General features: G+C 42.9%; 1 protein-coding gene across 5 annotated transcripts in view; it reads left to right on the top strand.

Moving 5' to 3' along the window:
• The first annotated feature begins 6752 nt into the window (after positions 1-6752).
• The window catches only part of dennd5a (DENN/MADD domain containing 5A), a 367813-nt gene continuing 358801 nt past the window's right edge, over positions 6753-15764 (top strand). For all 5 annotated transcript variants that reach the window (XM_078549185.1, XM_078549187.1, XM_078549186.1 and 2 more), the window contains exon 1: positions 6753-6984. In XM_078549185.1, the coding sequence (XP_078405311.1) occupies positions 6885-6984 (100 nt within the window). In that variant the 5' untranslated portion in view covers positions 6753-6884. The remainder of the gene's footprint in view (positions 6985-15764) is intronic.

Genomic DNA, 15764 nt, shown 5'->3' on the forward strand with positions numbered 1-15764 from the left:
AAGATAGTCCCACTGTGAATCAACTAATCTCACCGAAACTTTGTCTTTCTCACAAAGAGTTTCCAATCTACACCTTTGAAGATCCTGCCCTGGAATTCTCTCCAAACGTCTCTCCCACTCAGATAGCTTTAACAATGGCCCAACTCACAGGGTTTCAATCTTGCCTTCCGTGATGCCTTCCCCCTGGATTCCTGAATGACTCAATACTAGCTCACAAGCATACTTTCAGATCTATGGCCATGCCAAGCAGAACACCACTTCGCCAGAGGGGTACCTTTGCCCCAACAGCCCACAGTATGGAGTTAGTCTGCTAACTGCAGCTCTTTATTTAATTCAGAGTCTATTTCGTTTCTCCTTTCTCCCTTCTCACAAGGTTATGAGGCTGATTGATATTACAGAGAAAGAGAGCGGTGAGACCATGGACAGACTTGAAAACAAGGATGAGAATGTTAAAATCCAGTTATTACTTGACCGGGAGCCAGTAGAGGTCAGTTATCACAGGGGTCACAGGTGAACAGGACTTGGTGTAAGTAAGGTCATTGACAGCAGAGATTTGGATAACCTGAAGTTTCTGGAAAGCAGATTGTGTGAGACAAGCCAGAAACGCATTACAATAGTCAAGCCTAGAGGCAAAAAAGGCATGAATGAGGGCATCAGCAGCAGATGACTTGAAACAGGGCAAAGTTGGGCGATACTACATAGGTGGATATAGGCAGTCTTAGTGATGGCATAAATATGAGGCTGGAAGCTCATCTCAGGATCAAATGTGACACCAAGGTTGTGAACAGCTTGATTCAGGCTGTTAGCAGGGTGATGGGAGGAGTCAGTAGCTAGGGAATGGAGTTTGGAGCAAGGATGAAAGCAATGGCTCCAGTCTTCCCAATATTTAATTGGAGGAAATTTCTGCTCATCTAATATATAATGTCAGATAGACAGCCTGATAACTTACCAATGGTGGAGGAGTTGAGAGAGGTGGTGGTGAGGTAGAGCTGGGTGTTGTCAGTGTACATGTTAAAACTAATGCTGTGCCTTCAGATGATGTCACTGAGAGGTAGCATGTAGATGAAAAATAGGAAGAGGCCAAGGATAGATCCTTGAGGAACACAAAAGGCAACAGTGCAGGAGAATGAAGAGGAAGCCATTGCAAGTAACTCTTTTGCTCTGATTAGATAGATAAGAATGAAACCAGGTGAGAGCACTCCCACCTAGCTGGATGACAGTGGAGAAGCATTGGAGGAGGATGTTGTGGTCAACTGTGTCAAAGGCCGCAGACAGGATGAAGAGAACAAGGAGGGAAAGTTTACCTTTGTCACAGTCATGTAGGATATCATTTGTGACTTTAATAAGATCTGTTTTGGTACTGTGGCAGGGCAGAAACCTAAGCGGAGGGATTTAAACATGGAGTTCCAGGAATGGATTTGGGAGATGACAACACATTCTAGGACTTTGGGGAGGAAGAAATGTAGGAGATGGCACAGTAATTTGTGAGAACAGTGGGGTCAAGGATTTTTTTTTTTGAGAGGGGTGATGACAACGGATTTAAAAGGAGAAAGGGACAATGCCTGAAGACAGAGAACCATTTATGATATGAGCTAACATGGGGTTCAGGAGGGGAAGTTGGGTGATCAGCAGTAAGTGAGAATAGGATCAAGGGAACAGCAGATGGGTCTCATGGACAAGATGAGCTTAGACAGGGTATGAAGGCAATAATAGAGAAACTAGAGAAAGATTCATGTTCAGAGCTAGGGCAGGGGTGAGTATTAAAGGATGTTTGGCCAGATGGGCTAGCAGAAGGGAGGGACATGACAGAGTCATCCAATTGGATTTCTCAATCATAGTGACAAAGAAGTCGATGAGCTCCTTTGGTTTGTTGGAGGTGAAGGTGGAGAGGATAGGGGAGAAGGGTTTAAGAAGATGGTTGCAGTAGAGAAAAAATGTTGGGGGTTATTTTTGAGAGAAAAATGTTGGGGGTTATTTTCTGTCATGACCATGGATCCTATCACCGAATTACTTATGCACATATTGAACTTTTAAGTAAGACATGTGTTTTTAAAAATAGGACATACCAGCGACACATGGGAAACTCACTTAGGGCAACTAATCCTGTTTGGATTACTTGACCAACTAGTTCAGAGGGAATGGGATGTTGCACCTAAAAGGTGTGACACGGCCTACTTCAGACAGAGGCACGTCAAAGGAAAAGATACAATGCAAACTGAACTGTAATCTCCTGTGGTGGCGGAGATAATGGAAAATGATTACCATCTCAGCCGAAACCACCTTCTGTTGAGTTATATCCCAGACTGTGAACAAGAACTGAGTTGAAAAGAAAACAGATCTGGGTGAATGATATGTTTGTTTTTTTCCCTTTCAGAGATACACAAGAAAAGAGGTTTAAACAAGCCAACTGCAACCCTAGTTCTGTGTGTGAGTCTGGTGTTCTGTTCTGGAATGTGTGTGTGCTGTGAAGGTCACAGCTGAAGAATTCCAATTGGGCATCTCTGCGCTTTTAGGTAAAACAAAACTCCCTGATTGCTGGAAGCAAGTCACAAGTCAGCAAAGCCACAGTCGAAAAGGAAACAGGACAGCTACTTTCAGCTAACCTGTAGCACCAAGAATCTCTACACCAACAGCTCAACTGCCAAAATCAGTGCTGCCGGAATCACCCCAACTTAACAGCCATAACATTTGACCATCTACACCTCACGGACAAGCCAAAGGACTGATTTGTATTTTTTTAACTTTTACTTTTGGACTCAATTTCTCATTTCTAATCTGTGTGTATGCGTGTTGCATTTTAATTCTTTTTCTCTCACATTTTAGTAACTAATAAACTCACTCTTCTTTTTAACTCAAGAAAGCCTGGTTAAATTGGCTCTCTTTAAAACTTAAATACATTTGGACTGGGAAAAGGTCCACGAGGGAAAAGATCCTTCTTAAATTAGCCTTGTTGTGACCAACTGAGCGAGTTAAAGGAGGACAAAGTGCCAGAGCAGTAAAGCTAAAGTATGATCTGGTGATAAGCGCCATGATAGGCTGAGTGCTAGAAGGTGTAGCCAGGCAAGGAGGCTTCATTAAGAGGGAAGGTGTCATCACCTCTCAGCCAGGTTTCTGTTCAGGTCATGATGTCAATGCAATCATCAATAATAAGTTCATCAATGGCAAAGGCCTTGTTAACAAGTGAACTGCTAATCTGGAGGGAGATGTGTAAAGTGAGAGCCGATCTGCTAGCAAAGTCCAGAGAGTCAGCAGTGGAAGAGGTGAGTTGAACAAGGAGAAAGTTAGTAAGAGGGCACATTGGGCGAGAAGGTCCACAAGAGAGTGTGATGTGGCAATTGAATTTCTGCTTATAATTTGTGCCAACGCCGAGTGCCTCAAAGACTCTGTTAGAGGACGACAATAGGGAAGTTGTAGGCTTATCTAACAAGAAGCCAAGTCTGGGATGCTGGCTAGAGAACCATAAGTACTGAACAGTTGGGGTAAGGAATTGGGAGGCTTGATTTCCTGAAAGTGAAGAAGTGAAAAGAGGTATGACAATAGAAGAGAGATTAAGAGGGGTAAAGAGAAAAGAAGTTAAAAAGAAAGAGCAAGAGTGGAAATAGATTGATGGGCTTGGGTCCAGAGTTACAGCCCAAATGTGCATGCAGATGGATGTAGAGAGCGCTCAAGTTACATAAGTCTGGTTACATAAAAATTAGGGTACATAAAAGTATGATAGTAAATGGAAAGTTGGAAATAAATGGTGTTAAGAGGAAGAAGTCTAGAGTTCAATTCAGGGGTTCTGCGGTGGAATAACAATGACACAGGTAGGGTGGAATCAGCATGAAGCATCAACGAGCTATTGTCCAAGTTTGTAGACAGGTGAAGCGAGTGAATAGCGGTCATAAACTGCAGTATTGGAGAGCTTCCAATTTTTGGGCTACTGCAGTCAAGCATGAGTTAGGATGGAGTGGGGGGCATGAGAAGGAATATGTGGCAGGTGAGTTAGTAAAGAAACAACAAACTTAAAAAAATATTTTAACTTATAGCAGAAAACGAGTGAAACAGTTATAGGAAGTGGGTCTAGTTAGCCAGGGTTCAACTCAGATTCAATGTTTTATCTGTATTCTCACAGACATCATTGTCAATTTCATGTTGCCTCTGACAGCCAATGTGCAATATTATCCAGATTATTATTTACAACATCAATAAATAAGAAGAACAGGAGAAATAAAGCTGCAGGGGAAATTAAGGATTTATTTTCTATCAGTGCTTCATAGTCACATTGGGTTTTTCTGCAGATCACCCTTTTATCTGTATTATTCTTGTAATTGCTTTTGGGTCTAAAGATTCCCTGTACATTTTGTATATTATGTGCATATTATATATATGTATGTAATATATTCATGTATCAATTGTTATTAATGGTTATATTATTGTTATTTGTAACTTTTTGTTTACTCTCAAATAGCTTCTCTGCTTCCTTTTCTTTTCCAGTTACTTTATGATCTTCTGTGCTGTTTATGTGTATTCCTCTTCTGTTGTTTCCCCTCTGATGTTATTGTTTTTTTCTTTTTTTCGTCTTTTGGTCTTTCTCACTCTCATACCACTTTCCCTTCAGCATGGATGACCAATGATGTGGTTCTTATTTCATGCCATTTATCTGCTTGATCACTGACGCCTAATGTGTCCATCCTTTTTTTTAATCTTTGTGGGTGACACTGGCAAAGTGATACTTAGAGTACATACGTTGTTTCTCTGAGGGTTTCTCATAGTCAACTAAATCAGATGGACTGGACTCACATGTCTATCAGACCAGGTAGGACTGCCAAGTCCCTTTCCTGAAGGACCCAGTTGGGTTTTAAATGACAGCTTTCATGGTCATATTTACTGGTTCTAGCCTATAAAATGAATTCAATGTTTTAACTTGGCATGGTGGGATTTGAATTTATGACATTTGGGTTGCTGATCTACTATGTTATCTATTCAACTACTTACTGTACCTAGGATGCCTTGTTTTACTTGTACCTCCTGTTACACACAAGATTGGTTATGAAAAGGGTCTCAGAGGCAGAGCCATCCCAGTCACTATGAGTTCAAACTGTTCCATTCCTATTTTTAGGATTTTAAAAATTTGTTCATGGGATGTGGGCGTCGCTGGCTCAGCCAGCATTTATTGCCCATCCCCAATTGCCCTTGTTCAGAGGGCATTTAAGAGCCAATCACATTGCTGTGTGTCTAGAATCACATGTAGGCCAGATTAGGTAAAGACTGCAGATTTCCTTCCCTAATGGACATTAGTGAACCAGATGGCTTTTTATGACAATCGGCAATGGTTTCACGGTCATCATTAGACTTTTTTAATTCCAGGGAACAGGTGACTACCGGTTTGCAGTTATATATTCTTAATTCTCTTTAATATTCTCATTGCAGTCAGCTTTATCATTCTATGTTGTTCACTTAAGATAATTGATCACTGGCTTTGTTGCTCTGAAATGGATCTTTTTTCAATAGAATGGGACAGATTATGGGGCGATATGCCAGAAGTGTTTAAAATTAAGGAAGAATGGGATGGGGTAGATATAATCCAATAATTGAGGCCAAGAATGAGGACCATGGATGCAAGATTAAATGTAAGAGATTTGGAACAGAAGGCAGGAGAAAATTATTTACAGAGTTGTGAGACCATGGCATTCACTTCCAGGATAAGTGGTTGAGGAAAAAACTATGCTAACATTCAAGATTAGATTGGATAGATGGATAAAGGAGGGTTGAAGGGATATGAGAACAGGGTGAGTAAATGTGATTTATGCATAGAGGGTAAATGTCGACATGGGCTAATTGAGACAGAATAAACCTGAAACAACAGAAAAAGCTGGAAAAACTCAGCAGGTCTAACAGCATCTGTGGAGAGAAAAACAGAGTTGACGTTTCGAGTCTGTATGACCCTTTTTCTGTTTTTGTTTGAGACAGAATAGCCTATTTCTACGTTATGAATAATGTTTAATCACACGGACTAATTCTTCCCTCTAATTTTAATTCCTGTATCCTGCGCTTTAATTGATTCTACGTAATTTATTTTTCCTAGTTCTAGGCTAGAATTGAAATATTAGCAACAGCCAAGTCTAACAAGGGCGTAACGAATTAATTTATACACTATACACAAATCGGCAATATCAAAAATGTTAAATATAAATAGTTCTTATAAGAATTTTTGTCTTTTCATTGGTACGTCCTTATACACAGATTGCTCGATGATGAGTAATGCGCAGTACAACATCATTAAAACTGCATTACCGAATCCGTTTTTGGAATTCAAAAGGGGAGAAACAAAAGTAACAAAAATCAGCATTTAAGCAGTCTTTATGTAATGAAGGGAAATGCTGTAGTTTCCATTGAACCAGAGATGGACGAAAAACATCGAGAAATGTGCTTAAATTCCTCTTTCAATAAAAGGGTGTTTTTTTCTGTCTGGATCTGCAATGCAATTATGTCACGATTGATAGTCTGCTGGCGGATGAAAAAAATCATTTCTGCCAATTTACAATCAAGTAGAAAATTAAATGGGTATAAATTTGCATTATAGTTTTGTTAGTTTTTTTTCTGCAGATGGAGAAGGAGTGCTGATTTGAATAGTAGTATTGAGCTGAAGTAAAAGATAAGAAATGTGTGAAGAGGGGAGGTGGTGCAGTCTCTACGAGGCGGGGACTCGTTGCCTCTTTAAGGGGTGGTTTGTGTGGCGTAGCCCAGCATGCAATGCAGCACCGCTCTAACGGCGCTGGCTCGAGCTGTGATGGAAGTGCCGTGCGCCCGCGCTAGCCCGGGCTGAAGGGGCGGCGCGAGCCGGAGTGAGAGGGAGCTCGAGCCGGGAATCCAGGGCCAGTGGCCACCCGCTCGCCGCTAACATGACCGCTAACAACACTACCGCCGGCTGCCGCTTCGCCGATTACTTCGTCATCTCTGGTCTGGACATCGAGACCGGCTTGGAACCGGACGAGCTCTCGGGTGAGCGTCTCTCTCGTTTTTATATGTTATTCTCAATCTCTGTCTCATCACTGTGATTGGAGCCGAGGGAAAGCGGAAACTTCAAACCTCCTAGCTCCTGGCACATTAAAAATACACGGCCACTAATATTTCAGGAGAAGTATTTCGGAATCCGAGCGAATAGAAGACAAGATTTGAATGATTTGGTAGCTCTTTTGGTCCAGATAAAAGGCAGCGTTATAACCATCTACTGTTGCAGGAAGTGATGATATAGAACTGCCTTTTGACAGTTCGCAATCCCTGCAAATGGAGTTCGCTTTGTCCACTCTATTTTACAGCATCACTTAGTTTGATATTTTGAGCCCTGTAGTTAGGCACTTTCATTTGTGCGAATATTTATTAGCGAGCAACATAACATATAGTAGTTATTTGTCGCTTTAAAAAGGATATTTAAATATAGTAAATATATTTAATACTATCTATAGTCTTTAACTAGTGGTACAATTGTAAACAAAGACATTATGTTTAACGTACAGCACCATATATAGATTGCATTAATTCACTATCTTAATATCTTAACTTTACATAGATACGAACACCATCTTTGTGTGGTTAACAGTTTCCTCTTTTGACCATATTAAATAGGTCATATACTATCTCTTTTAAGTGATTCACAGGGCTTCTGGTGGCTCTATTTTAAACTATGACCTAGTTTTACAAATTTTGAAAGCATTTTGAACAAAGTCCTGTTTGGTGCATTAAAGTCTAGCTATTGGAAATACAATTAATCTTGCTGCTGATGTCCTATGTTTTTGGATATGAAAATGGTACAGCAACTAGTTGCTTTCTCTAATCTAATGACTCATATTTTGTGTGGAGTTTAACACACTTCTAATTTTAATATTAATTATGTGATACAAAAAACTCTTTACCATACTTCTAAGTTTATCAAGAACACCAGATTTTCTTGACTTTTTTGCAGATCCATATTTCAAAAAGTGTCTTCAATTCTCGCACTGTTGCATCAGTTATACCTCCTGTGCATGAGCCCTCCCAATACAAAGAACATAGAATCATAGACTGGTAACAGCACAGAAAGAGGCCATACAGCACATTTTTCTTTTACTTGCTTTCAATCAGTTAGCTAAATGAAAATGTTCTTTAAATTTCTAACACTACTTGTTTATAAATGAGTAATACGGTATGGAGGCATGCTCTTTTCTGAATAAACTCAAACTTTTTGTTGTGAAAAATGCTACTGTAGGCCTCAAAGGATTAAGTGCTGCAGTCTGAGCAGAAAGTATCTTTGTGTTGTAGATTGCAATGTGTGTAAGTTAATATGATAGTGCTTTCATTTTTTTGGTATGTTTTGAAGATTAAAATTTTATAAATCTAATGAAGTAGTTGCACAGTTAGTTCTTCCCTTGCATATGCATAGTGTTTAGTATGATTAAAGTTGCTTGAGGTATTTGTTATTTGGCATTGTGGGTGCTGTGCATCAGTGTAATCTAGACAGTCTTGTAAACAATAGAGAGATCCTTAGAAAAGGGGCGGAGGGTGGGCTTGAATCGTCTGCATTCAGATTGTCCTTGGGGTCCTTCCACATCATTTCCTCTCAAGCGAGGCTCGAAAAGGATGATGTCATTGTTACTGAAATTCTCAGGAAGACAGCAATGACTGTATGTTTCTCTTGGGATGCTGCATAGCCAATCCTGGCACAGACTTTGGTATTTAGCTAAAATGTGACTTTGGGGATGAGCTTAGAATATGACTGGAATACCAGTGCCCCAAAAATTAATAGTTTCTGAGTGAACGCATAAAACTGCTCTTGATTTAAACTAGTTTGAATTAAATGCTTTAAAATGTGTACCAGTGTATTCCTTTTCCTGTGCATCTCTGTTGCTAGTTCATCTTACTATGCATGGTGATTATAAATAAAATATACACAGTATAACCAAGCCCCTATTTTAATTCAAAAATTCTGTTAAGAAATCAGTGCACAGACGTGTTTACCAGCTTTGGTTTCTTTTGTCAGAGTATTAATGATTTCAAGATACATTCTTTTATAAATTGCTTCTGCATATTATAAGACATAAGGCATAGGAGCAGAAATTAGGCCATTCGGCCCATCGAGTCTAAGTTTCTCAACCCCATTCTCCCGCCTTCTCCCCGTAACCTTTGATCCCCTAACCAATCAAGAACCTATCTATCTCGGTCTTAAATACACTCAATGACCTGGCCTCCACAGCCTTCTGTGGCAATGAATTCCATAGATTCACCACTCTCTGGCTAAAGAAGTTTCTCCTCATCTCTGTTCTAAAAGGTCTTCCCTTTACTCTGAGGCTGTGCCCTCGGGTCCTAGTCTCTCCTACTAATGGAAACATCTTCCCCACGTCCACTCTATCCAGGCCTTTCAATATTCTGTAAGTTTCAATCAGATCCCCCATATCCTTCTAAACTCCATCGAGTATAGACCCAGAGTCCTCAGACGTTTCTCATATGTTAAGCCTTTCATTCCTGGGATCGGTCTCGTGAACCTCCTCTGGACCCTCTCCAGGGCCAGCACATCCTTCGAGATACGGGGCCCAAACTTGCTCACAATATTCTAAATGTGGTCTGACCAGAGCCTTATGAAGCCTCAGCAACATGTCCCTGCTTTTATATTCTAGTCCTCTCGAAATAAATGCCAACATTGCGTTTGCCTTCCTAACTACCGACTCAACCTGCAAGTTAACCTTAAGAGAATCCTGGACTAGGACTCCCAAGTCCCTTTGCACTCCAGATTTCTGAATTCTCTCCCCATTTAGAAAATAGTCTATGCCTCTGTTCTTCCTACCAAAGTGCATGACCTCACACTTTCCCACGTTGTATTCCATCTGCCACTTCTTTGCCCATTCTCCTAACCTGTCCAAATCCTTCTGCAGCCTCCCTGCCTCCTAAATACTACCTGTCCCTCCACCTACCTTTGTATCATCTGCAAACTTAACCAGAGTGCCCTCAGTTCATTCATCTAGATCATTAATGTATAAAGTAAAAAGTTGTGATCCCAACACTGACCCATGTGGAACTCCACTAGTCACTGGCCGCCACCCTGATAAGGACCCCCTTATCCCCACTCTCTGCCTCCTGCCAGACAGCCAATCTTCTGTCTGTGCTAGTACCTTGCCTCTAACACCATGGGCTCTTATCTTACTGAGCAGCCTCCTGTGCGGCACCTTGTCAAAGGCCTTCTGGAAGTCCAAGTAGATAACATCCATTGGCTTTCCTTTGTCTAACCTACTCGTTACCTCCTCAAAGAATTCTAACAGATTTGTCAGGCATGACCTCCCCTTGATGAAACCATGCTGACTTTGCCCTATTTTATCATGCACTTCCAAGTATTCTGAAATCTCATCCTTAATAATGGACTCTTAAAATCTTACCAACGACCGAGGTCAGGCTAATTGGCCTGTAATTTTCCGTCTTTTGCCTCACTCCCTTCTTAAACAGGGGGGTTATATTAGCGATTTTCCAGTCCTCTGGGACCCTCCCTGACTCCAGTGATTCTTGAAAGATCATCACTAACGCCTCCATTATCTCTTCAGCTATCTCCTTCAGAACTCTGGTGTAATCCATCTGGTCCAGGTGATTTATCCACCTTCAGACCTTTCAGTTTTCCTAGCACCTTCTCCTTGGTAATGGCCACCATACTCACCTCTGCCCCCCGACTCACTTGAACTTTGGGGATGTTACTCGTGTCTTCCACCGTGAAGACTGAGGCAAAGTACCTATTCAGTTCCTCCGCCATTTCTTTGTTCCCCACTACTACTTCTCCAGCGTCATTTTCCAGGGGCCCAATGTCCACTTTTGCCTCTCTCTTACCCTTTTATATATCTAAAAAAACTCTTGCAACTTCTTTTATATTACTGGCTAGTTTATCCTCATATTTAATCTTCTCCCTCCTTATTTCTTTTTTAGTTGTCCTCTGTCGGTCTTTGTCGGCTTCCCAATCCCCTGGTTTCCCACTGCTCTTCGCTGCATTGTATGCTTTCTCTTTAGCTTTTATGCTGTCCCTGACTTCCCTTGTCAGCCATGGTTGCCTCGTCCTCCCTTTAGTATGCTTCTTCTTCCTAGGGATGAATTTTTGCTGTGTCTCCCAAATTACTCCCAGAAACTCCTGCCATTGCTGTTCCACTGTCTTTCTTGCTAGGCTCATCTCCCAGTCAATTTTGGCCAGCTCCTCCCTCATGCCTCTGTAGTTGCCTTTATTCAACTGTAATACCGTTACATCTGATTCCAGCTTTTTCCTCTCAAATTGCAGGGTAAATTCTATCATATTATGGTCACTTCCTCCTAAGGGTTCCTTCACCTTAAGCTCCCTTATCAAATCTGCCTCATTAGACATCACCTAATCTAGAATTGCCTGTTCCCTAGTGGGTTCCACCACAAGCTGCTCCAAAAAGCCACCTCGTAGACATTCTACAAATTCCTTTTCTTGGAATCCACTACCAACCTGATTTTCACAGTCTACCTGCATATTGAAATCCCCCATGATCACTGTAACCTTGCCTTTCTTACACGCCTTTTCTATCTCCTGGTGTATCTTGTGCTCCACATCCTGACTACTGTTCGGAGGCCTGTACATAACTCCCATTATGGTTTTTTCACCTTTGCGGTTCCTCAACTCTACCCACACAGATTCTACATCATCTGACCCTACGTCATTTCTTGCTATCGATTTAATTTCATTTCTTACTAACAAAGCAACCCCACCCCCTCTGCCAAGCTGCCTATCTTTTCGATAGGATGTATATCCTTGGATATTTAGCTCCCAGTCCTGATCCCCTTGCAGCCATGTCTCCGTGATGCCCACCACATCATACCTGCCAATTTCAATCTGCGCCACAAGCTCATTTACCTTATTTCGTATACTGCGTGCATTCCGATACAATACCTTCAGTCCTGTATTTCCCGTCCCCTTTCTCATTGTCGTCCCTTTATCTGATGTGCTTGAAGTTAGATTCCTAGCCCTTTCCAAACACTCTGTCCTACTTTGTGTTCTGGAGAATTTAATAGCCTCTCCTGGGCTCTCCTTTCTTTACAGTTTTTTCATAATTTTCCATGAAGTTGAATCCACCTCCTCACACGCTAACATGCTGCTTTGTTTCCCATTAGTCATACTTCTTGGAGTTTTACCCTTCCCTTCTCCCCCACTTTCTAGTTTCAAGTCCTGTTGACCACCCTATTTACCCTTTTCGCTGGAACATTGGTCCCAGATCGGTTCAGGTGGAGACCGTCCCAAAGGTACAGATCCCTCCTGTTCCAATACTGATGCCAGTGCCCCACGAAATGGAACCCCTCTTTCCCACACCACTCCTTTAGCCACGTGTTTACTTCCCTTATTCTCGTGTCCCTATGCCAATTTGCACGTGGCTCGGGTAGTAATCCGGAGATTATAATCCTTGAGGACCTGTTCTTTAATTTAGTTCCTAGTTCCTGATAATCCCCAAACAGGTCCTCTTTCCTAGTCTTACCTATGTTATTTGTCCCGACGTGGACCACAACAACTAATCCTCCCCCTCCCTCTCCAATATCCTTTCAAGCCGGTCAGAGATGTCCCTCACCCTGGCACTGGGCAGGCAACATACCATGCGGGACTCTCGATCCTGCTTACAAAAGATGCTATCAATTCCCCTAATTACAGAATCCCCTACAACTACCACTTATCTTTTTTGCTCCCCCCTCTTGAATGGCCTCCTGTGCCATGGTGCCGTAGTCAGCTGGCTCAGCCTCCCTACAGCCCTGTTCCTCATCCACACAGGGAGCAAGTACCTCGTACCTGTTGGACAAGGTCAAGAGCTGAGGCTCCTCTGTTCCTGAACACAGGATCCCTCTACCTGCCTCACTTGCAGTCACACTCTGCTGACCCTGACCACTGACCTAATTTGAGGAACTTAATCTACCGGGTGTGACCGCCTCCTGAAACAAAGCGTCCAGGTAACTCTCCCCCTCCCGGATTTGCCGCAGCATCCGGAGCTCCGACTCCAGCTGATCAATTCTGAGCCGGAGTTCCTCCAGCAACCAACACTTGCTGCAGGTGTGTTCACTGCGGCTCGCAATGGGACCTGCCAGCTCCCACATCGTACAGCTACAGCACATCACCTGCCCAGCCATCTCTACTTAGTTAATTAATTTATTAATTAGCTTGCAGTGTTTCTTTTTCAAATTTGGTGCAGATTTCCTACCAACCAATCAGGTCACAGCTTTCCTGTGATGTCACTTTTTTAGTTTTGACTTCAGTTACTTTGTGCCCCGAGGTCACCGTTCCAGTTCTCCTCCCTCCGAGTCTGCTCCCTGGAGACAAGGCTGCGAATCCCCGAGGTAAGCTAGATTTATACTCACCGCTCTGGTGCTCCTCCCTCCGAGTCTGCTCCCAGGATTTACTCACCAATCAGCTGCTTTTTCTTTAAAATCCACTTTCAGAAGAGTGTCCCTCGCAGGTCTGGTGCACTCCTGAAGGCACTGCCTCTTGCTCTCTCTTTTTTTAGGTTTGAGGAGGAGGGAGGGATGGAAACACTACAGCAATGTAATGTTTGGGACTATTCCGTTCTTTGACAGTGGGTCCTCCTTGATTCCCTCCTGAGTCGCGGTGTCTGCGGTGACTTCTCCCAGAATGCTTCAGTCCCTTCTCACCAGCGCCCTCTGTTGGATGCTCTTCCTCCTGTTGAGTGCAAGAGTCTATTCGAGTTATTTGGAAACAAATATCAGCAATAGTTCTACAGTGTTACTTTTAATATGGTGCATTTTGTATTTAGAAGAAAAGGAAAAAGTTTTAGAACTCATGGACACTGGCACCAGTACTGAGACAGAAATAAACTGTACTGTTGGGACAGGTTCCATCTGAACTAGGCTATTGCCAGAGTCTGAACGGAAATGATAAATAGGGCGGCCAAAAGAACTTTAAACTACTACATGTTGGGGAAGGGCTCAGGTGGAGAAGGTAGTATGTTGCAGTAATAGTTCTAAAACAAATGGAAGGGAAGAGAGTAATATAATAATCAAAAGCAGGCACTGCAGGTAATGGGAAAATTTAAAAGATGAAAAGTGATTTTAAAAAAGGAGGCAGAAGTAAGGAATGTGTCAGTAAAACATTGGAGCAGAAGGACAGGATAGGGTTGTGTAGCCCAAATAAGTATTCTTTACACAAATGCACTGAGTATAAGGAACAAATTGAACGAATTTCAAATGCAAATTCAACTTGGTGGGCATGGTATGGTAACCATTATCGAGACATGACTATAGATGGTCAGGACTGAGGCTAAATATATTAGGTTAGAAGATAGGGAAAATGGTAGTAGGGAACGAGCAGCCTTGGGCCAAGACCTTTAGGGTGGGGGGCGGGGCCTGCTCGCCGATGTGGGATGACGTCGGACGGAACTCCGAATGTCACCCCGCATCATTTCAATTTTCAGGTCGGTGGGGGCACAGCCGAATCAGCTGTGCGCCCGCCGACCTGTGAACGGCCTCTTGAGGCCATTTAAAAAATAATTGAGATAATTAATGGACTGGGTGGGCAGGCCGGGAGCCCTGGCGGGCTTCAGAAAAAGCATAAAACCTCATCCACAGGTGGGATGAGGTTTCATGAGGGTTTTTCAAATTTAAATAAATGTATGCTTTAAATTGATGGACTTGTCCCAACTCATGTGACAGTGTCACATGAGGTGACATGTCAGGGAAATTTTATTTTTGTATCTTCACCATTTTTAAATTTGGCGCTGATCTTCCCGAGGCAGCACTTGGCCTCAGGGAGATGAGCGTGCTCTCGGCTGAGGGATCCCCCCCCCCCCCCACCCAACCCCGCGCAGGGAGCACATAGAGCTCCCTGGCAGATGTCACGCTGGGTGGGCCTCAGTTGGCCCACCCACGTAAAATAGCAGCGTGCCTGCTGATCAGGGGCGCCGATCAGAAGCGCCCGCTCCTTCTCTCTCTCTCTCTCTCTCTCTCTCTCTCTCTCTCTCTCTCTCTCTCTCTCTCTCTCTCCCTCTCTCTCTCCCTCTCTCTCTCCCTCTCTCTCCCCAACCCAGTTCAGTGCAGTGATTTCATCCAGTGCAAGCTGGCAAGTTTAGCATTTATTACCTATCTCTAATTGTTCTTCAAAATGGCGGTGAGCTGCCTACTTGACCTGCTGCTGCAGTCTATGTGGTTTAGGTATACTTACAGTGCTGCTGGGGAGGGTGTTCCAGGATTTTGACCCAGCAACAGCAAAGGAATAACTATATATTTCCAAGGTGGTGGAGTTTCCATGTCCCTGCTTTTCTTGTTCTTTTAGGTGGTAGAGATCATGGCTTTGTGAGGTGCTGTCAAAGGAGCGTTGGTGAATTGCTGCTGTGCATCTTGTGGATGGTACACACTGCTGCCATTATGTGCTGTTGGTGGAGGAAGTGAATGTTTAAGGTGGTGGATGAGCTGCCAGTCAAGCAGGTTGCTTTGTCCTGGATGGTGTAAAGCTTCCAGAAAGTTGTTGGAGCTGCAGTCCTTCAGGCAAGTGGGAGTATTCCATCACACTCCTGACTTGTGACTTGTAGATGGTGGACAGGCTTGGGGAGTCAGGAGGTGAGTTACTAGTTGCAGAATTCCCAGCCTCTGACCTGTTCTTGTAGCCACAGTATTTGTATGGCTGGTGCAGTTCAGTTTCTGGTCAATAGCAATCCCTAGGATGTTGATGGCTGGGGTGTTTGGAAGGGAGAAATGTAAAACAGCTATTAAGATTCCAGATTTATGTAAGGCTAACTTCAATGGAATGAGTCAGAGACTGTCCACAG

This window comes from Cetorhinus maximus, chromosome 9 (genome assembly GCF_964194155.1).
Source record: "Cetorhinus maximus chromosome 9, sCetMax3.hap1.1, whole genome shotgun sequence".
Classification (NCBI taxonomy): Eukaryota; Metazoa; Chordata; class Chondrichthyes; order Lamniformes; family Cetorhinidae; genus Cetorhinus; species Cetorhinus maximus.